The 24,184-nt window shown below is 33.0% G+C and overlaps 1 protein-coding gene across 3 annotated transcripts in view; it reads left to right on the forward strand.

Moving 5' to 3' along the window:
* The window catches only part of LOC130893827 (teneurin-a), a 572,912-nt gene that overhangs the window by 190,183 nt on the left and 358,545 nt on the right, over window positions 1–24,184 (forward strand). Inside the window, exon 1 of one of the 3 annotated variants that reach the window (XM_057800235.1) lies at window positions 16,221–16,340. The exons of the other annotated variants lie outside the window; for them this stretch is intronic. Within the exon in view, the coding sequence (XP_057656218.1) occupies window positions 16,283–16,340 (58 nt within the window). The 5' untranslated portion in view covers window positions 16,221–16,282. Of the gene's footprint in view, window positions 1–16,220; window positions 16,341–24,184 lie in introns of those variants that run through there. 3 annotated transcript variants of the gene reach the window in all.

Here is a 24,184-nt window from a genome sequence, read left to right on the forward strand (position 1 = left end):
TATTATTTATTCCTTGTATTTCAACTCTATACTTAGTTATTTCCCTATAACTTTGTTTCGTGTTATGATCTAGTCTTCTCCAATGTTTCTCTTTTTGTTTATCTAAATTATCTATTATTTTATTACTGTTTTCTGTAAACGCTTCATATTTCTTTTGTTTCTCCCATCTCGTTTATTTTTACATCATGTGGTTATTTTCCATTGTACTATTTTTTTATCTTTTCTCTACTCCAAATTATTAATGCACTGCTTTTAGTAGATATTACTCAATATTTTTTCATTCTTCTTCAATATGTGGAATATAATCAATGTACGAGAGCCATTTTTGGAGTAAAAACTTTTATTGCATTATTCGAATGCTTTAAATATTATCTACATTTGAAAGATCAACTAATATCAATTTTTATTACAAAAACATACAATGTACGTTCTAAAATTGACAAATAATGAAACGGACATAATTAATGTTTGTCATTTAAAACATACAAAATTCATAGAGAAACTGTTTCCTTCATAGGAAGAGGATTTTTCTGCATTTCGTATAATTCCTCTTCCCCCTTTTTTTCTCTGTTGATTATCAAAAATAATTAATATAATCTCTATATACAGCTACCCTTCAGTAAAACTAATTATTTTATTAAGGTCTTACTGTTTCCATTAACCTTTTTTGTATAGTTGTTACTCGAAATCCGCTTAGTCTACACCAGTATCCACACTCGTACGATATGAGGGTGTCTGCAAGCATTAACACAACGTGGTTTGACGGTGTTTCCGATGCCGGGATGCTATACGGTTACCTATAGAAACCACATATTGTCTTAAGTCGAACTTTGGGAATCGACTTTAATGAGAACTAATGTATCTAATTGAAGCCAATATCGCCACCTAATTAGTAGGGACTTACTCGAGTTGGTATCTGATAAATTAGTCGAGTGACGGGGCTCACATTATAACGTGCTATAACATAATAAGTTAATTAAAGCAATAAATATAATCAATCATTATTGAAATAATATTAATTAATATATTAATTAGTTTTCGCGTACTAACGGCTCTTTTATAGCAATGGCTTTATCGAAAATTTTTTATAGGCTTAACAAGTTTTTTCCAATGAGATTGCTCTGCTATCCCAAATACAAATCAAGCAAGAGTTGTTCGTGTTTTCACATTCTTCTTCTTCCTCTTTCAATAGAACCATGTCCTGTTCAATCCTGTGCGTTTGGCCTTTTTCCTGGACCTTCCTGGACCTCTTTGGTGGTCTGTCTACAGGTCTGCGTGTTTTAGCCCTCTTTGGCAGTCTTTCTACGTAATCCTTTCAGAATCTTGACCTATCTTACCACATACTGTACGCTCAATTCTTCTCTTATGTCATCACTCCTTATTCGGTTCCTGAGGGTGGCTCCCTTGATGGTCCACAGTATTTTCATCTCTGTGGTTCTCATTATTCTTCTTGTTGTTGATATCCCGACTCTGATTTCTGAGGCATGTGTGATAATAGATCTCACATACGTTTTATAGATTCTGGTCTTGCTCTGTGAGCTCATCGCTTTGTTTTTCCACACTATATCTCTCAAACTTTTGATGCTTTCATCGCTTGTGTTTGCGCCTCCTCTGTCAGGTTTCCTTAACTAGATATATTCACTTCAAGGTAATTGTTTGTTGTTTTCACTTTGTTGTTAAGAATCAACCATTTTGAGAGAATTGCTGTGAAGAATTTGGCAACATCAGCTAATTACTTTTGAAACGTAAATAGTCACATTTCACAGACTATAAGTCTGAATATGTCCACAGTTGATTTTGATTAAAGTTTTCAGCATCTACTACTCAAGTTTATTATCATCTGAAAATTTCTCATAATGAAGTTTTTTTGAGTGTAATTGAAAATACTTACTTGGATCTGGAAATATCCGAGCCAACTTAGGTATAATACTATTTTCCAATAAATCTAAATTCGCCCGACCATTTAAGTTACCCTCAATAAAAAATGGATCAATTATTTTGTTGTTATTCGAGTCCATGCATCCAGTTTTTCAGGATATTGGGTGTGGGATTCACGCATCCAACAAGGATTGTTACGTGATCAGTATCTACAATTATCCCGATTTACCTTTCCATTAGTTTAAAAAGTATTCTCATCGCAGAACATAACATCACTTAAAAAATGTCTCTTCACGTCTAACAAAATCGTCATCTGCCAACTCTTGAACCAACGTTACTTTGTATGGATGGAATTTATTACCACCTGAAATTTTCATTAAGGATGTTTGCGAAATATCAAGTTCCCTGGATATTTGTCTAGTACTCAAGTGTGGATCGTCTTCTAACAGGACACAAATATCTTGTTTTCAGTCCATGCAGTTGTTCTGCGTCTTGATTTGAATAAATCTTGTACTGAACCAGTTCCGTTAAACATTTTCACTAATTTACTGACAGTAAGGGATTTCGGTTAGGATATAAATTATTATACGTTTCTTGTTGACTTCGTTCTTTTCCAGATAAACGATCTATTGAGACTTTCAATAAACTTCAAAAATAATAATTTATCGAAATGTCAAATTTGTTATTATAGCAGTCATAGTCACCTAAATGTATTATTTTAACTTCGGCGAGGAACATCAGATGAAAAATAAGGATTTCGGAAAGTTAAAAATGTACAGGGCTATCCTTTGAAATAACAAAGTTCATATAATACCGGCCGTATCACAAGACCTTTTTCGAAGTTAATTGAGGCGTTCCATACATAAAACTCACTCTGTATTTTTAATATGGGCATAAATATTTGAGACAACAGAAAACAATTTTTTTTCTAGAGCTCTGTAAAATCTAACCTCACCTAACCTTCTTGACTATCCAGAAGATTAAGGAAATAGGTGGAGCTGCTTGAGGGTTTTTATTAAACCCATATTAAATAAAAGTTAAATAAAAAGTACTTTGATGTTTTTTTCTTACAAAGAATGTTGTATTATGAGAAACAATTACAAAGTAATATATTTAATATGAACATATATATACATATACTTTTCTAGAAAATAGAATGGAAACCTGATTATTTTTCTTGATATTATATCCGAAAAAAAAGAACAAAACATGAAACGAGTTTATATATAAAGAAAGCATATTATTCAGCTTTTTGTACAATTGAACAATTCTTTGTGCATAACATGCTTATTACGTAAAGTAAATGAAGTTTTCAATGCTACAATGGTTATTACGAAATGTCAGAAACAAATGTTTTTCAAGTTTATCAAACTATTATCAGATTTTCCTTATCTACTTTGAACTTTGTTCAGCAGACTGAGCAACTGAATGTAGGAGGATATCGTCTTTGAATTTTACGCTTCTCATAACTTCAGGTTATCCTTAATATGCGTTTAACGTTAAGTTCTTCCTTTGAAAGAAACTAGGATTATATCTGATTACGTTTGCAAATTTGAGATTTAATTTTCTAGATAATGACAATTAATTTTCCACAGTTTCTGCTTATACAGACGTAAGTTTTAGCTTTAACAATTTCCTGGCACAATTTTAAACACTATGTTGATTATGATAGGGCCTTTGAGACCGTTTTCAATTTATGGATGATTGTACCTATTTAGAATCACTAATCTTGACACAAATTAGGAAATATATCTGTCATTAACTACGATTTAACAATGACAAGATTGAAGAATGAATTGAATGTATTTTCGTAACAGTACATCCTGTAGGTATTTTTACCTCTTCATAAGTCTTATTATTCGTTTCATCATAATTTTCTCGTATGTAATGATTGTGATATATGTCTTTGTCGAAAAATAAATCATAATTAATGCATCTGTATGATTTCGATTTTACGATTCATCTGTTTTAAAATTAATTTTTGGAAGATAAAATTTGACGTTTCGACTTTTCTTTTGATAAAGACCCAAAGAAAAGTCGAAACATCAAATTTCATCTTCCAAAAATTATTAAAAAAAACTAATTTTAAAACAAAATAGACCTTAAATCAAGAACATTTAGGTGCATTAATATATCAAAAGGTCTAAAAAATAAGAAATTGAAAAAATAAATCATTATTCAATGATTCTTAAAAAATTTACTTTATAAATGTTACCAAAAACCACTTTTACTCTTCACCGACGTTTTAACTTCAATTCTATTTTGCTTTTATTAAATTTCAAGAGAGTTTGCTAAATTTCAATTTTCGAAAATGTCCTGAACAACTATTGATGGGAAATCATAAGACTAAAGCGGAGTTTCTATAGGTATTTGAATATATTTTTTGCTTGTACCATTAAATTACAAGAGAGGTTTTATTTGGTGTCAACCTGAGTCATACACTATATTTTTTAGGATCTCGAAACGTAGTTTTTTTTAAAATATCAGTAGATGCAAATCTGGTAGTTTTTACATAACCAAACCAAAATTTTCGGCATAGCAATATATAATATAGTAAAAATAATGATCTTTTTTCAAATTAATCCTCAAATCCCTGCATGTTAGTTGCTTATCATCGCTACTCCATCATAATTTTATTCTGTATTTTTTGGAGATTCTTTTACTGTCAAAAAATTTTTTAGGTGCTTACTTAAAACTGCATCTATTCTAGATAAAAGGTGTTCATAATCTTCGCTGAGTGTCAATTCAAAATTTGATACTTTAAGTAGTCTCTCTGATTTTCGAAAAATTCTCAGTTATTTTTGTTGCCCACCATTTTAAACGTATTAAATCCAAATCAAATACAATAAAAATCGTTGATTTGGTCAATTTAATTTCGAAAAAGTATCCCAAACATCATTTCGTCTTGGTTAGCTGATGATATTTAAAGAGCTGTTGAATATTCACGTACATGACACTGTCACAAACCGAACGCCGTTAAAAGCACGAACATCGAAAACAAATCTTCAACAATAGGATTGGAATCAACACGAAAATTTGATTACTGGATTAAAGAAATTATGGTTCTTCCAACTACACTGGTAAATCATTTTTTGTTATTGTTTCAATAACTTCAAACCACGTACCCATTTTGAATAATAAAACTGAATTTGTTTTTCGAGCTAAAAGATGATTCTCTTTTATATTAAATTAGTATTAGATATTTTTAATATATTTTAGGGTAGGTTGATGTGAATAACAGTAAACAACTCAACAAAGAACCAAGGAAAAATTTATTAATAACCAATTTCAACGTCTACTTTACTATTATTTTCTTCTACGTTGGGATTTGAGTCTCCTCTGTAGCAATTATGATATTTGCGTGCAGGAGGGATACAAGTATGGTGTTTGGTCTGATGTTATTGATGTATGTATAGGGTAGCTCTTATGGGGAGAGTTAAGCCTTAGGACTGTACAATTTATCCAAAAATATGCTTGAAATTGAGTTTGAATTAATAAGATATCAAATTAGTTTTGATTCTGAAAAATAACTGGTAACGAATATAGATTTACTCACCTCAGATCATATTTAGTTCGTTAGAACTTCAGAGAGCTTCTTCAAGACAGGTTCGGTAATAATCAGCAGTATTTTAATTTCATATCATAAAATCGTCGAAAATCTGGAATCCGTTGTAAAAATGCTCCTACTCGCTCGAAATTCACAGGTAGAGATCAATATATTCCATTCCCGAACATACAACTAGTTACCAACTTGTTATTTTGGTTGTCTACGTCACAGAAAAAGAATCAAACTATATGTATTGAATAGAAATCTGACAGACGATGAAATATTTTTTCAACAGTTAGTGCACAGTTATTTACATAAATTTTTAACATATTCTACTAAAAACTTCTTTCTTGTTTTTTATCTCCACTTTCTTTTTTATTTTATGAATACTAAAGCACGTTTTGTTTCAAATATTTGCTGATATTTGTCAGAGGTTAAACCTTATGGTGTTTTTTTGGTTTGGCATTCATTTTTGCATTTGAGGGAATGTGACCACATTAGAAATAGTGAAAATGAAGTACCATCCTTCTGAATCTTAGAAATAAAATTAATTTTGCACCGCGCGTTGGTCCAAAGTAGACGTACAAGTAAATGAAACAGCAATACTAATATAGAACAATTTTCATTTAGCTGCCATTCCAATTTTTCATTAAGTATATGTACTGGACTTGATCTTGTATAAGAGCTTTGCAGTTGTGGTCTGGAATCAAGAAATTCGTTAACTATTGGATAACATGTCCAATAGTTGAAAATCATAAATGTGTAAGTTAAGTCGAGACTTCAGATCCAAGAAAATAGTGTATATTTAACTTTAATATAGTACAGCAGCACTATACATGAATTTTCTTGTAATTATTTGATCTTATAGCGCGAAATTATTTGTAAGTAATGACTTCTAGTGACAAGAACCGGAATAATCGAGGCGCCTTTGCTTAATATAGATTCTCAAAATATATTTGTCCAATAATTGTGTACTGTCCTATTCCCTACGCAAATTATATTACAAAAGCTATATTATATTCGGCAATATTTCATGGTAATCTGATAAAATAAGAAGAATGGTTTCAAGATATCACAGTGCATATCAATAAGTCAACAGGTAAGAGATTTAAGCCGTTATGGTTCCAAAGTTACCTTGAATAAAAGTTGTGGACAATGATAAAGCCACTAAAAAACTACTGTGACTTTCTACAAAATCCTCGAAGCTTAGTCAACATCATAGACATTGAAACCATTTGATCAGAAATTTTGCAAAATATCCAACACCAAAATAAAATCAAAATATGAAGAATGAAAAATACTAGAACAAATTACAGATATTGGATATAAAATATAATAATAAAGAAGTTGAACTGGATAATGAATAAATGGAATGAATTTTGAAAATTTTGTGTGAAAACGCATCCAATTACCTCTGATTGCATTGATAAATATTCCTATGACAATGAAGTTACCTAGATATTCACCAACTTCTTTGGTTCTCCGTTTGTTTCTTATTATCCTGCCCAAAATTTTGTGGGTCACTTCCAGAATTGTTATACCTCTGTAGCTCTAGCAGCAGTTCTTGTCACCTTGCTTATAGGTAGGGCATATTACAGCGTTGCTCCAATCATTTGGTAGCCGCCCTTAATCGCAAATTTTTCTTATCAATATGCAAATACTTCTATACACCTCTCGCCCACCCATTATTGAAATCTCCACTATTTTCTCTTCCACTCTTATTAATTTTTCATTTGCCACATTCCACATTCTATCTCTGTATCTAAACATTCTTCTACGTCCCTCGCATCTTCCTGATTTGCTGCTTGAGATTTCTCTATTATCTTTCTCGGCCACCTCTTTAATATCAAGTGCTGGTTTCATCTCCTCTATTTTTTACCTTGTGCTTTTTTCATCTCCTAGTGAAGATTTCTCATTTCATTATCCACATACTTTTCTCTATCTGGCATTCTACTTTTCCATGTTTTATTTTCACATCACATTTTCTATTGTTGCTATCTGTATTTTGATTTATTAGTCTGAGTTTTTTTTATAGCATCTATATTGTCAAATAAATCCTTTTCTAGAAATTCTTACATGGTCTCTATCAGTGATAATTCTATTTGCTTTTATTCCCTCATGAACAACCTCTATTTCTGGCTTTTCATTCCGCTTCCTTGTTACTGTGTCTTCTATATCCTTTTCTATTACTTCACTTTTCAGTTTGTTGATATTAAACTTATTCTTCAATTTACTATTCGATCCAAGTTTGCATCTGTCCCTCTTCATATATAGGTTTCCAAAGTTTTAAATCATTGACTATAAAAAATATGATAATGGATTTTATGAATGATTAAGTTTAGATATAAAATAATTAGATGTATTTATGTCAAAATTATACGAAGCCGATTTTTTTTTGAGATGCGGTTTGTTATAGTAATTTTGACGAACATTTCTCTTGAAACTAACGATGCATAATGAATGATTTTATGAAGTAAGCACTCAGCGACCGGGAGCCAGTGGTAGCACCGGAACGAGAAGGGTGGTCAGGTGAATTGCTAAACTACTCGTTTCTATGGTAATAAGAGTTGATTACAGCACTAGAGTGGATAAAGTCGCCAATTAGAAAGGGTTGAAAACCGTCAGGATTAATAAAAGTTCGAGTCGGTGCCAAAAAGGACGAACTCCTTACGCTTTTAAACAATAATTATTCACGCTGGAAACGAGTTTTGGATCGTTTTTGATAAAAGCATTGTCCGTTGCAATGAGTACGAGCACGAGGAACTTTGTCCGCGGCTCTAATACTCATATTATTATTCAGCTAAAATTTAGATATATTGTGCGTATCGCAAACTTTATACAACAATATGTCGTTATACAGGGTGTCTCGCATAAAAACCAACAGAGATCAGATGCTTAGAATATGATGATTGGGGGCAATTTAAGTCTGTACCAAATTGCTTCCTTTAGGAGTTATAGAGCGTTCAAATAGAGCCCAAGGTTTCGAAAACATCAATTTCTTCGCAACCCTTCAACTTGAAAACATCGAATTGAGTATTGCTAAGTAAGAGGCGATCTAACCATTCTGGAGAGTTGATTAGAGGTATTAACCTTCAAATTATTATCGACCAGAGATTTCACCAAAGAAAGTTAATTGAAGTTTTTCCAAAATATTCTTCCAAATTAAAACATTGGTTTATGTATGCTGGAACTCCACCTAATTTGTTATAGGGTTAAAGGGCCTTCAAATAGAGCCCAATGTTTCGAAAACATCAATTTCTTCGCAACCCTTCAACTTGAAAACATCGAATTGAGTATTGCTAAGTAAGAGGCGATCTAACCATTCTGGAGAGTTGATTAGAGGTATTAACCTTCAAATTATTATCGACCAGAGATTTCGCCAAAGAAAGTTAATTGAAGTTTTTCCAAAATATTCTTCCAAATTAAAACATTGGTTTATGTATGCTGGAACTCCACCTAATTTGTTATAGGGTTAAAGGGCCTTCAAATAGAGCCCAAGGTTTCGAAAACATAAATTTCTTCGCAACCCTTCAACTTGAAAACATCGAATTGAGTATTGCTAAGTAAGAGGCGATCTAACCATTCTGGAGAGTTGATTAGAGGTATTAACCTTCAAATTATTATCGACCAGAGATTTCACCAAAGAAAGTTAATTGAAGTTTTTCCAAAATATTCTTCCAAATTAAAACATTGGTTTATGTATGCTGGAACTCCACCTAATTTGTTATAGGGTTAAAGGGCCTTCAAATAGAGCCCAATGTTTCGAAAACATCAATTTCTTCGCAACCCTTCAACTTAAAAACATCGAATTGAGTATTGCTAAGTAAGAGGGGATCTAACCATTCTGGAGATTTGATTAGAGGTATTAACCTTCAAATTATTATCGACCAGAGATTTCACCAAAGAAAGATAATTGAAGTTTTTCCAAAATATTCTTCCAGATGGAAATAGTCTGTTTATTCTTCTCCAGTTGATTCTCAAAAAAAATTGCAAAACCCCATTATAGACAACAAATGAAATTCGATAAAAAATCATTATCAGTCATCAGTAATTGGCCAGACTCGACTCGATTTTCAGTAATTTCCTTAAATTATAAATATTCAAGTTCTCTTCATAATATTATAAATTTATTTTACATTAAATTGTATTATAAATATTTTTTTCAAATCAACTGAAATTGCAAGTTTAAAGAGTTTGAAATGAAATTATCCTTAGTATCAATATAAAATTATTTTGTCCACAATTCGTAATTAATTTCATGTGATTACGAACAAAAAAAATATACTGTACTGAAGTGGCAAAATATGTCAAAACTGTAGTGTAAAGTTTATGAGAAATAATTTTATTCTTTTTCCGTGATAACCAGAAGTAAATGTATTAATAATTGATGATAACTTGGAATATCACCCTACATTGATGTTATTTGAAAAGTATTTGTGTTTTCAATATGTTTCTCTGATCAGTTTCACTTATTTTTATAATTATTCAGGTATTATAATAAGTCTCCTTCAAAGTACTCTCTCTGAGACTTTGCCAATTTTGATTGCTGGAAGTCCTCAGTTGTGACGCTGTTCATTTGCCGTGTCGTTTCTGCCTTGATGGCTTCCTCATCTCCCCCGAAGCACCATGTTGCGTGTCAGGTACAAGAAGAAGTCACAAGTCACTCACTGACTGGAAGGGATGACAACAATAAACATCGTCTTCATATTGGACCTTGATTTGCTCAATTTTTTGTTCTCAATTTTTCTGTTAGATTCCATTCCTCGTTGTGAGATTTGAGCTCCACATCGAATACGTAAAACCAGTACTCGTCTCCAATGGTTAAGAAAGTCTCATCTTTTCTCTATTTCGGTACGATTTTCGTACACAATTTCTTCACCCCAAGTTTTTGTGTGTATGAACGATTATTTTGGGGATTGACAGCTCGTCAACTATCTGATGATCTTCGAAATCCCGTCCTGGGGAAGTCTCCTTTCACTCCTTCTCGACCTTCCAGAAACCTTTTTAATTGCTTGTTCACAGTTGACTTCTTCAGAAAATTGTCTCCGTAAACTTGTTTCAAGCAATCAAAACTCTCTCGGTCTAGATTTGTAAGAAACTTTGTACTGATGCGTTCCAAATGAACAATGGTGACTTTCAACAAACAGCCATTCACTTATACAAGCAGAGCGCTCCAACTCGAACTGAGCTTGGATGGGATTGGATACCTGTGAAATGAAGTTATTATTCAACTTTAATACGTATATGTTCGTAACCGAACACGATTGTCAAGTACAAACAGTCAGGGATTGTTGGTAATACACTATTTCAATATTTTTATCCGATTTTTTGTATCAGATGAATCAGAATTAACAATTTCCCACGTGAGAAACTATATTAGTTTTTTGCTCTGTAGATGCATAAGTGACTAATTACTATGACGTTAATAGAAATATTGAAAATTGTTGAGTATAAATCGTGAATAAGATGCAATAATATACGATATATCATTATGTATATAATTAAGTATTAGTCTGGATATGTTTATGTAGTAGCATTTATGGTACGGTGTATGAGAACTCAAAATTAACGATCAAAGACTAATGTAACGATGAAATATTAGATGAAAGGATTGGATGGCGAATTGATACATAACATGAACTATAAAAGCGTGTTTTCCAGTATTTTTTCAAATCCTAATGTATCTTCCTCTTTCAGGACAAATAAACAATGAAGAAACATAATTGAATTATTGATTGTGTTCGTATTTTACATTTAGTTGGGGTGAATCATGATGCATAGAATCGACGATGTGTTGGTTACTTCGTCAATAGTATTTTTGTGAGATGAAAACGAACTTTAATTAAAATATATTGTTCATCGTGATAAAAGATAAAAAAGACTTACTGGTTACACTACAGTGGATATTATTTATAATTAATTGTTGCGACCATAACAAGCTAATATGGTTTACCCGAAATTCTGCTTTCACGATATGTGCACGAGTTCATAAAGGGAATATTATAATAATGTTTCTGTGTGAAAATAAGGCTGAATAGAAAATTCGAGGCGAATAATTCATGCGGATGTGTTTCGGACGAGTATACAATTAAGTTTGGGTTTCCAGTAAAGAGATAAATATAATCATCCTATACGAATTCAAAATGCAAACGGGTGGAAACTAAAAATATAACAAGATTAAGTCTAATTATATATCTCTCTCATACCGTATCTTTTTTTTATAGGCAATACGATTCAATTTCAAATATTATCGTAGTGTCTTGGAAGAAGTCGTGTTCAAAACATTCCGGAATCTACTACTTCTTAATCTGTAATTCTTCTTGAAAACTGTTCACATGTATGACTTTTCAACATTTTTACTTTAATATCTGACCACCTGTTGATAATAAGTGCTTAGAAGTATACATTAGTAACAGAAAATAGTGGAAAAGGGATTCCAAACTCACGATACTAAAAAATTATGCCACCTGGTGCCGGATGGTTCCAAATTGCTCCTGAGGACACAAAGTATCTGCTATGATAGAATGTGAGATCAGTTTGCTGATCTTTCTCGCCAGAAAGATCAGAAAAACTCTCAGTAGACCCAGAGCGAATTTTTAGTCTACTAGCTGAAAGATTAACTATATAGATGAGCATTCTAGCTGTCTTTCCGCTTAAGTAGGCACGAAATAGGACTGGTCTTTTGACTTCAATTTCTATGGATCGGAATGGCGCTAATGCAACAATCAAAAGTACAAAGTTGAAATACTTGTCCAGAAGCTTTATAGTTTCGCCAGGTTCAAACTAAAGTACCTGATCAATCTGTCCAGTGACATCGGTTTCTGTGAGGTTACGAAGGGCCTAATTGAACGCCAACTATGAACTAGGACTGCAAGAAATGCGAATAGGAGTGTACGAGGACTGCTACTTAGGTTTTGAGATAGACAAATAGTGTATATTGTTTAACAAAATATTCTCTATTTAGATCAATACACTTTTGCATGGGTTTAAACCAATGTTTCGCCTTCTGCGATTGGTTTCTCTGACCTTTGTTCTTCTCCTCGAAAACAAATGCTAGTGCACTTTTCAGAATTATTCGTTCTACGTGGCTCTAATGGAAGGTGGCAACACGTCCAGTTATACCGAAAAAAACAGGCGACCGTTATAGATGCATAGATCCAAGATTCGTCGCCAGTGATGATCTGTCTGATGTCTTTTGAAACACTACGATTGAATTTATCCATCTCTATTTTGCACCAATCGATACGAGCTTTTTTTTGAGCGATTTTCAAATTATTCTATTCAAATCTGAAAGTACGTATATTGACGCAACGTTGCACTCTGTTTCTATATTTTCTTTTTTAATTGATTCAATTGCTTCCAGTTGTTTTAGTAACTTGATTATCCTTGCTTGTTAATGTTTTTCTTCGTCTCAATTGCTTGTATTTAATTACTTTCTTTTCTAAATCAGTCCTTTATTCTTGTTAGGCTTTGTTAAGTTGAATATACTTTTTAAGGTTATCATTAAACTTCAATTAAATCAAAAATGGATCGATTTGATCATGTGAATACAAATGTAATTATTGGCAGCGACTAGTATAAAAACGAGGAACAGTGAAATTTATGCGGAAAACTTTCATCTATATCCAATAAATCGAGCGGAAGTTTGTTCTAGAGCTTGTTCCTCGCCTCCGTATCAACTTTTGATGAGATTATTCTCAATTTTTATTTTTGCTTGTAAGGATCGCTGTTCAACACTATAGTTAAACAAATATGTAAAGCTGTACGTGATTTATCTCCTAATATCGTCAATATTTGCCAGAGTCATAAGTGCAAATACCAGAAGAATTTTCAAGTATAAGTAGTAGCAAAAAATGGGCTTTTGTTATTTGGAGAATAATCTTTTAGTGTTGTTATTATAACTATATAAAAACGAATTTGTGAAAAAATTCTGCAATAGATCAATTACATTATTAGAATCTTTTTATTCATGATTATATATATTATTAAACATATTAAGTCTGGTCGTAGTTCCGGGGGGGGCAACTGAGAATGGCAGTTGATTATATTTCAGGAGAAAAAAATTGAAAAAGTGGCCACAAAAAACAAATAAATTTCATTTGGTTTGAGAGAACTTTTGTCCGATAATATCAAATATATGAATTTCAAGCAATTTAACTAGCAACGTGAATGCTAGAGAGCGTGCTTCATATATTTTAAATACTGCTAAATAAAAAAGATACCACATAACGATATCTTTTTTATGTCCCGAGATATCTCAAGAAATGCATCTAGCAGCGAAGAAAACATGTTGATGAAGTCTTTTCTCGTGTCTTTTTGGTAAATTGATTATATATCTTTCGATAGCTTTCAACTTGTGGTCACCATCAAGAGTACTATCAGCTTCCATAGTTCCATAGCAGAAGTTCTTTATGTGAATATAGCATGAACCTACGAACCAAAACATTTTCCTATATCTGTTTCCAAATTTTTCTCTCTCTTTCTTCAGCATGAGGTTTCCAGTAGAGCTTCACATCGAGCGTTGTTGACATATTATATCGTTAAAGTTGACATTCACAGATTTTGCTCCATTCTTTCTGATTTCTCAGTCCAAATAATTGGAAGTTATTCATAACTTTTCAATTGCTTCTTCACCATTTTTCACTGCTTCTGTTATAGCTGTAAGGTCAGTGAATTGATAATAGCTTCTTCGATAGCTTCTATCTTCTGATTCCCATCAAGAATACTGTCACGATTTTACCAGAAGACATATCTGATTAATACAGCTTCCATAGTTATCATCTGACTTTAATATTTGCTTGTATAGCAGAAGTTCTTTATGTGAATATAGCAAGTAGTTTCTCCCTATGGATCAATACATTTTCCTATGTCTGTTTCCAAATTTTTCTCTCTCTTTCTTCAGCATGAGGTTTCCAGTAGAGCTTCACATCGAGCGTTGTTGACATATTATATCGTTAAAGTTGACATTCACAGATTTTGCTCCATTTTTACTGATTTCTCAGTCCAAATAATTGGAAGTTATTCATAACTTTTCAATTGCTTCTTCACCATTTTTCACTGCTTCTGTTATAGCTGTAAGGTCAGTGAATTGATAATAGCTTCTTCGATAGCTTCTATCTTCTGATTCCCATCAAGAATACTGTCACGATTTTACCAGAAGACATATCTGATTAATACAGCTTCCATAGTTATCATCTGACTTTAATATTTGCTTGTATAGCAGAAGTTCTTTATGTGAATATAGCAAGTAGTTTCTCCCTATGGATCAATACATTTTCCTATGTCTGTTTCCAAATTTTTCTCTCTCTTTCTTCAGCATGAGGTTTCCAGTAGAGCTTCACATCGAGCGTTGTTGACATATTATATCGTTAAAGTTGACATTCACAGATTTTGCTCCATTTTTACTGATTTCTCAGTCCAAATAATTGGAAGTTATTCATAACTTTTCAATTGCTTCTTCACCATTTTTCACTGCTTCTGTTATAGCTGTAAGGTCAGTGAATTGATAATAGCTTCTTCGATAGCTTCTATCTTCTGATTCCCATCAAGAATACTGTCACGATTTTACCAGAAGACATATCTGATTAATACAGCTTCCATAGTTACCATCTGACTTTAATATTTGCTTGTATAGCAGAAGTTCTTTATGTGAATATAGCAAGTAGTTTCTCCCTATGGATCAATACATTTTCCTATGTCTGTTTCCAAATTTTTCTCTCTCTTTCTTCAGCATGAGGTTTCCAGTAGAGCTTCACATCGAGCGTTGTTGACATACTGTATCGTTAAAGCTGACAGTCACCAGTTAATTGGAAGTTATTCATATTTCAGTTGCTTCTTCACAATTTTATACTGCTGCTGTCATAGATGTATCGTCAGTAAATTGATAATAGCTTGTTCGATAGCTTCTATCTTCAGATCCCACTCAAGAATACTATCACGAATATACCAGGAGACATATCTGATTGCTACAACTTCCATAGTTATAAGATCATCTGACTTCAATATTTGCTTGTATAGCAGAAGTTCTTTATGTGAAGATAGAATGGAGAATAGATAAGTAAAGAGGTACAGATTCCGACCCAAGACTCTAGATTCACTAGGTTTCAGTTCTGGATATGCTTTTTCTCTTTTCTTCTCAAAATATCTTTCTCATGTGTACATATGAACGTGTGATTGCAAAGTACTGTTTCATTCTTGGTTCAGTATCATGTCAAATGCTTGAGCTACATCCATAAATATTGTATATCACGCAATTTTTTCTTCTAGACATTTTCAAGTATATCTGGTATAACGTATAACTTGTTTATTTATGGATCCAAATTAGTGATTAAGGATTAATTCTTTAACTTTATCATGGATTTTAATCTTTTTAGTATAAGTTTCTCGAACAATTCTGATAACAGCTTGGGAACTAATGAAAATGAAGAAAATAAGAAAAAATGATAATTTTCCACAAAAAATGGAATAAAGAATATCAAAATAAAGGGTTGAATTGAAAATAACTATAAGAATTGGACGAGTTCTTAATTTCTTTCTCATCGAAAATATTCCCTATCTGCTTGCATTATTTAAAAAAAAAACTAACATATTGAGATATAAAATTTGAATTCAAAATATATGAACCGAATTAACATTTAGACATGCATTGAATCGTTTTGTGTCCGGCTCTGAGTACCAAAAACTAGGGCAATCGATATAGAGGAACACCCGTAGAGCAAATCCGTCGCATCTCGCCCGCTTTCAAAGTGCGTGCCGACTGTCAAATAATGTGAATTCCTTATTCGAAAAACACAACAATCCGTGAGTTTTGTTCAAAGTTCGTTTTGCGGCATCTGTAGGTCTTCTCTTGAAACTCACATGCATTCTAGAAGTGTGAAGAAGGATCGGAATATGGTGGAGTACGTCGATAGGATTGGTGAGTTGGTAGAAATGACATTTGTTGAGATTTAAAATGTGTGTCAGATGTTCATCGGCATGTCCAGTTTTCTTCAACAGATATAAAAATGATAAAAAAAATATAACAAGGATATGTTTGAAGCAGTTTCTCGTTTTTCTACAAGGAAAATTATATATTTCATTTTTCATTTACAAAATATGATTACCATCACTTGATTTGACATGTGAACGATATTTTTCTAATATTTATCAGTTCCGTTTGGATTTTTTTTGCTCAAAGTAAAAATGCGAATCTATAGTACGTATTCTAAAAACTTCATTCTATACTGAATGATTTTAAAATAAACAAGAGTAAATATATTTCTTCCCATCACACACTTAATTTTCACTAGCTTAGTTCATTCACAAATAAAATCTGATCATTATGATCAATAATGACCAATAATGAATTTGATGTCGCTAGTATTTGAAAATTAAAACTGAGATTTACTCAGCAACGTCTCAAATTCTATGGTATTGCATTACTTGTGTACTTAGAAGCTTTCTTTTGATCTGAAATCAGTAATCAAAGAGCTTGATCTTTTTCTTTATAGCCCAGCAGAGTTAAGAAACTGGATGGTCTCAGTACTAACATGGTGATTAACTCTTGGTTGATCATTTGATGGACTGGTCAACAGTCCAATATCCTTTTCCAGGTCCCTATAGAGATTACTACTATATTCATCAGTTCTTTGCTTCGGAATCTTTGGATGATTGCTAAATTAGTTTCTTCAGTGTATTATCACCATCACCGCAAATTCGCTTGTTGAATGTTGAGGTTGGAGGCAATATATCCAACAAGCTGGAGCTCTCTTTTAGATCAAAAAGCCCTATATACCTCACAACAGCTTCTAATTCTCTACAAAAGCTCAGATTTGTCCATCTTTAGAGAAATTCGACTTAAAGGCTATCCAGAGTTGACCAAAAAGATCGCTAGCCTGTTTTTTTGATCGATACTACCAGGGCAGAGATACTCTTCCGAGCTTTCCATCATAATCCCCCTAGAGACAAGCAGACGTGGGTCATAAATACAAAGTTTGTCTGCAGATGCCCTAAACGTAATGTATCTGGTATATTTTTCTATATTTAAGACGAAGTTTACTTTTCAACATGCACTTTCCATTGAAATTCGTTATCTGAGGAAAGTATTTTGATATGTTTATGCGTGGAATCAGGTTATTATTCATTGTGACAGGGATATGATTCATAAGTTTATAAAATCAATTTGGACTGATTTGGCTCCATTAAATTTGATAGATAAGTATCAGTAGCTTGTTGATTGCTTCTTGGTTTTCCAATTTCGAAATGTCACATGTCTACATCTAAGTATAAGTACACTTCCTCGTGGTATTCCAGCTGCAATTTCTAGAAGTTCTGAGAAGGTTACTTGCTTGATTCTCAAATATCTTTTCCATGTATGAATTTTGTTCATTGTTTTGGAAGAAAAAGCTGAAACTTATGTATCAAACGATAAGGCCATATTAAGAGAAAATCTAGTGAAAATGTTTTTGTTTTCTCAATATTTCCAAAGATCGTTATTTCTAAATTGAACATTGGTGATTATGGATAATTTATGGTTTTAGTGTCATGACTAAGTGTGTCACAAATAGTTTAGATATGACAGCAATAAGATTGGTACCTAAGATGATACTGCCTGTGGTAGTTCCCTTCTATTAGAGCGCTTAGGTAAGCAGATGGTCGGGTTATTAATGCCAGGGTATAAAGTTGACAGCAAATGCGAATATATGAGGTTTTATTTGAGAAATATCCAGGTTTGCTTAACCGAAAGCAGATTCTGCCAAAACAAAATAATGTTATACCACAAACTACGAAAGTTGTTTGTTAAATTATTGTGTGGCAAAAATTTTGCATACAAGCGAGATATTGAGATTTCTTTTTTATGTGATTATTAACTATTAACTCTCTAAATTTAGATTTGTTACATTAAAAATTTATATTGAAGTAACAAAAATTTAAATCATAATTTTCTTAGATCGATGACATATGATTCAGAGCAATACAAAATGTCTCCGTATATCCGAGCATAAGATATTCATATTGTTATAAACGCATCTCCGCACATACGCTACCCTTATTAATTTTTTCCGCATCCATATAATCAAAAATTCACCAGCATTCAACAAATTTTGTAGAACTCCGTTTGGATTTTATCTCATTTGAAAAGTGGCAGTGAGAAGCGTTGTAAGAAGCAACGCAGTACATTCATTTCTATTCAATTCCCAATGGCAATTATTCGCTGTCTAACTGACACTGATGGACTTTGGATTCGGAGGAACTTGACAAATTCTGATAAAATATTGTACGGAGGGATGAAGGGTTGTTACAAACAACTTGTTTATTTCCTAGCTAGTTCGATTGGACCTACAGTGGAAATGAAAAGATGGGGTTGGTAGATTTAATTTGTTAACTTGAAGAGTTCATAAATATAGTTCATAGTATAGTACTGGAATATATTGGTCAAAAATATATTTTAAATTCCAGTATCCAATCTCTTCTTGGGATATTTTAATGGAAATTAAATAGTTATCTCAGACAGAGTGGGCGGTATTGTCGGTAAAGTTAACGATTGATATCAAGTCATACCTTACCAACAGAAGTCAGCTTGTAGGGGTTCATACAACGGTGTCTCCTTGCAAGTCAATAGAATGTGGAGTGCCCCAAGGCTCAGTACTAGGTCCTATTTGTTTTTTTTTCTGTTTATAAACGACATCGCGGTATAATATATCTATTTGCAGACGACACTAGTTTCTTTTGGAGCAACCTTGATCTCACGGCACTTCATAGAACTATATACAGTGACCTAATCAACCTTAAATCATGGAACGATTCTAATTTTCTGTGTCCTAACGTTCTTAAAACCAAAATTTAATTAAATAAAAATACATTGCAGCCTTCTTTATTAAATAACTGCTCTTCCCTTCTGGGGTACTTGTGGTGCGACTCAATTTGAGCGAATCTTCAAACTACAAAAGAGAGCAGTTAGATTTTAACTCGGACTAAACATCAGGGCTCACTGCAGGGATTTCTTCAACTAATTAAAAATTCTGACTTTTCACGGCTATCTACTTGGGAACGGCTAGCACGACTTTTACCTACCTAATTCACGCTTAGAATTAGTTAAGGGCTCAATATTTTACAATGCAAAAAATGCACAATCACTTGCAAATTAAAATTTCGCTTTCGAGTTATATAGGAATTATTACCTATTACTATTACCTGTAATTTTGTTACTCACTGTGATTTTCTTGTATTTGTATCTACATTTAGTTATTTTCATGTTAGTGTTTTAGTTTTCACAAACTTTTGTCTACAAATTGTCACAATAAAGCATTTCTCTCTCATAAATCAATTTTTTCGCAATTACATCCTTATATTTAGTAAAAATGTCGCATTGAACAAGCCCGACAGATATTTTTGACGTTTAGAAGAGTGCTTACTTGTCCCGATTTTGATCTTAACATACGACTTTGGTTCGTGAAGTGCTACGTTTAGTCGGTGCTTCTCTACAGCATGGAAGGCTGAACATTGAAGCCGAATGCGATTAACAAGTTGGAATCTTTCGAGATGTGGCTGCACCGCAGAATCTAGCCTTGGACGGCTAGATGGAAAAACAAAGAAATTCTGAGACGGATCGGCAAACAACATGAATCATTTGAATTAATTGAGAAGAGAAAAACTGCGTACCTAGGGCGTATTATGCAAAATAAGAAATATCAATTTTTGCACCTATTGATCAAAGGTAAAATTGGAGGAGAGAGAGAGATCGGAAGGAAGGAAATATTTTGACTGCGAAACATCAGGCAGTCGAGAGGACTACACGATATAAAATCCGCACACACCGCAAGAAAAAGAGAAGAAGATTTAGTAACATTCTTCATTTCTCAGTTTTGTTAAGCATAAAATCATGTCTAATAGTTATTTTTTGCTATTAATAATCATTTTTTCATGACTTGTGCATCCTTTTCAAGTTATTTTTAACGGATTAATTTTTTTTCGGTTTTTCTCTTGTTGATATGAATTTTTTCACCACAACAATCTACAATAGATTTTTAGACGACGCCATCTGAAAGTTGTTCGTTCTGTATTCATTTACATACCGAATGTTGCGTTTTGATTGCTCCATTTAGTGAAAATAACAGTTCCGTACTGCAAAACACTTCCGGGACGCTCTGGAGTAGACAACTTTAACTTGCTTAAATGTGACTCTAGCCACTTCAATGTTGACAGTTGACAGTTTCATTTCGATGATTTTGCATAACCTTAAATTTTCAATTTTCTGAAATGATTTAATTTATACGATGTTTTATCTTATGCGTCGTTTAAAAAATGTTGTGTACGCCGCGGCTGAAATAATACGCGTCTGTTGCTCGCCTCGCATCGCTCGTCTCGCAATTATCAGACTCGTCCAGCAAAGTATTACTTTCAGTCCTTGGCATACAAATAACTAATGATGTGAGTGAGTGTTGGATATAATTAGTTTTATCACTATAACTTAATCCTCAGACAGTTGGAAATATTGAACAATTTGTTTCTTATCAAACTCAACTACTATTAAATTGTTATGTAGAAATTATGTAATGCTAGGGAGTTGTTATACAAAGTTACGAACTTATAATGACTAGAAATCGATATCCATTCTCTATCAAATTCAAACCGTCTCCGAGAATTCTTATTAAGAATATCATATTTCTCCAAAAACAAAACTAATCAAGTTTTTAATTCAGCATGAATCGATACCCTTCGTTCCTATCGAAGTAAACATATTTCCTCCCTTGACAGGCGATATCAACTTCGAGATATTAATTCCACTGCACCAGTTTCTCAGAATTTTTGCATATCCTTACCAAGACAGATTTACTTGTTATCTACCCTAAGCTATATTTCACAGATGACTGAATTCAAGAAAGATCAGTGCCGCGTTTGTGTCTCGAGAAAGAGATAGGTAGTTGATCACTGTCGCTCGGCAACCAACTCAAATGGCAATTAGCAATTAACTCACTCGCTCTGTATGTATGTGTGAATCAACACCCCATGGCTTTGAGTAATGTTACCCTCTCTGCTCTATTACTGGACTTTCACCGTTGCGTTTACAAGGTAAACAGGTCTCTTATATAGTCCAGGTACTTTGAAATTGAATATTTTCTTCTTGTGGAAAATATTGATAAAAATAGGTTATTTGGGTCAATTGAGGTAACTTCAAACTCTAAAATTTTTCATACCTATATCGATTTCGAATCAAAACTGTCGGCATATTGAATTGTCTCAAGTTAATTCGTGTAAAATCCAATTATCGAGCTCCTATTAATACGTAAAATTGTTAAAAATTGGTTTTGTTCATCGACTTATTTAATGATTTGTCTCTATGCCTCTAATAAATAATATGTCGAAATCTATATGTGAAATGTAATGTGTGAGTTATTTAAATATTATTCCAGGTGTTCTGAGAACACTGTGAAGCCGGTCGTGTTCTGTTATGATTGAGGTATAAAAATTAACGAATTCGCTGCGTACCAACACCTGTACGAATCGCAGCTGTAGAACCGAAGTACGAAGAGGTTCTTCAAGAGTACGAGATAGACCTTCCCTGATTTGTCCGATTCCCTTATCCAGCACCAAAGAACTTGATGGAATGTTTGGGCATCCACTGATGGCCTGCGCGACCATTACATGTGGATTAACCCTTCAGAAAACCTTAGTACATACCTTGACTGCTGCTCTTGAATTTGATACAGCCACGAAAGCTTCGAAATATAACGAGAATGGAGCTATACAAGAAGAAGGTGACGAGACTGAACCAGGTCATCAACTTGTTGAAAGGTACGGTTAACTAGAAGCCGAAAAAAAGCAAATGTCGGAATTGTGGTAAGATGAGGCATGTACGCAGTTCGTGTAAGCGTTCCGAAACTTCCGCAAACAACAAAGTCCAGTTTCAGGGAAAACAATAACGAGTCGTTTACAAGAAGGCTCATAACTTTGTTTTCCACTACTGTAGTCACCGAAAGGCCGGTACCATGTCTGGACATCCGTACCCATCACCTACACGCGGTCAACAGCTCCCGAAGTACCCGAAGTCAATTGTTTTTTGTACAATCTATAGTTGATGATTCATACATTGCTCAACATAAACTAGGGCCACCTTGTAATTTGATGTTATTTGACAATTCCTTAATTTTCGCATTTTTTTTTCGGTTGTAACGTAGTTTGTTTGGCATGATTTCCCATTCTGCGGAAGACTGTCCCATTCGTGTACCAGTATATCGTGAAACACTCTACAATTTATGGTTCAGTAAAACGTCTTCCTATCTTATTCCAAATGTGTTCAATGGGATATAAATCTGGACTGCACGCAAATCAAACAAATCCATGGTGAAGAGATATCGATTCGAGCGAAAAATATTTTCGTGTGTCTGCTGAAATTATGAATGTCAGTATACTTCAAAATTGTTATACACGTTCAGTTAACCTAAATCATATTTCTCATATTTTTTTCAATATTTTCGAGTCCTTTTTCTATGTGCTCCGTTTTTTTTTTGTTTCATAATTATAATAGAAGTTTTATGTGGTGTTCAAAACTTGTATCCTCTGTAGTTGCTACATTATAGGCTATTTCCCGTTTCAAATATTGGAATAAATTGTCCAATATTAGGTATTGACCCTTATTTATTCAATCAGTTTATAGATTTTTTTTTAATATTTCACCTTTTATATACAAGCTCAGTTCGTTTCGTGCCGTTCCTCTTTACTTGCTCAATTTTAAAACTATACAATCACTCACAAATCCATTTCAGGATAATGATTTTCTCCCAAGCTATTCTTTTGAATGCGATATATACGTCGTGTAGACAAACCAGTGTAGCTGTGTCTATTGTTTGTATAGCGACTGTTTTTTTGTTTTGCTGTAAAAATGATCGATGTGGAAACAGAACAACGGATTGTTGTGAAATTTCACATAAAAATTTGGTAAAACTTCAACTGAAGTTTATAATTTATTGAAGTAAATGTATAGCAATGGATATTTGTCGAGTTCACGTGACCGTGTCGCCCTTCCACGTTAAAAAATGATGAAAATTTCCAAAAACAAGAAAGATCGTGAAAATCTTTGTATCGACACTTTGAATGCGAATGACTCATTAGAAGAGTTAAGAATGTATGACGAATCAATCACGCATTAAAATAAAGCAGATTTGAGTTTATTGAGGCTGTATCAAAATAAAATGTTTCATATCACCAGCCTTGTTATTTAATACCCAATCCTCGTATTTTGAAATTAATTATTTCATACGAAAAAGGCTAGAAAAAACTACCAATAATAAATGAGAATAAAAACTAAATTTATTATAGAAGTGTTTAAGTGACGTAACTTTTTGTGTTATGTCTTTATCAAGATGAGATTCGACGAATAAATATTCTGATCATTTTTCACGGCAATATTCTCCATTTCCCATAAATTCTGTAGTATGATACATCAACAGCACTTTAGTATTACAAACTCGATTTAAATCTCATTTTCCTCCTGATTTTCGACTTACATCTAAGTCGTAAAGTTTAGAATCCCATTGGAAAGTGTCACATGTAATTCCAAGAACACGACTAGATGATAGAGATGTACAGTTAATTTAGGAAGTGTTGAGAGGTAGGAAAAAACAAGAAAACTCGAAGCGGTTTCGGACAGTAATCTAAATTGAGCAGGGTTAAATTGAGTGCTGGGGCGCTCCAGAGCCGGTACAGTGAAGATAATGAATGTTTATCGGATTGAATCTCAGCATTTGCTATTAAAATAGGGAATGTCTGGTATCTGCAATT

This window comes from Diorhabda carinulata, chromosome 5, assembly GCF_026250575.1.
Source record: "Diorhabda carinulata isolate Delta chromosome 5, icDioCari1.1, whole genome shotgun sequence".
In the NCBI taxonomy this organism is placed as follows: domain Eukaryota; kingdom Metazoa; phylum Arthropoda; class Insecta; order Coleoptera; family Chrysomelidae; genus Diorhabda; species Diorhabda carinulata.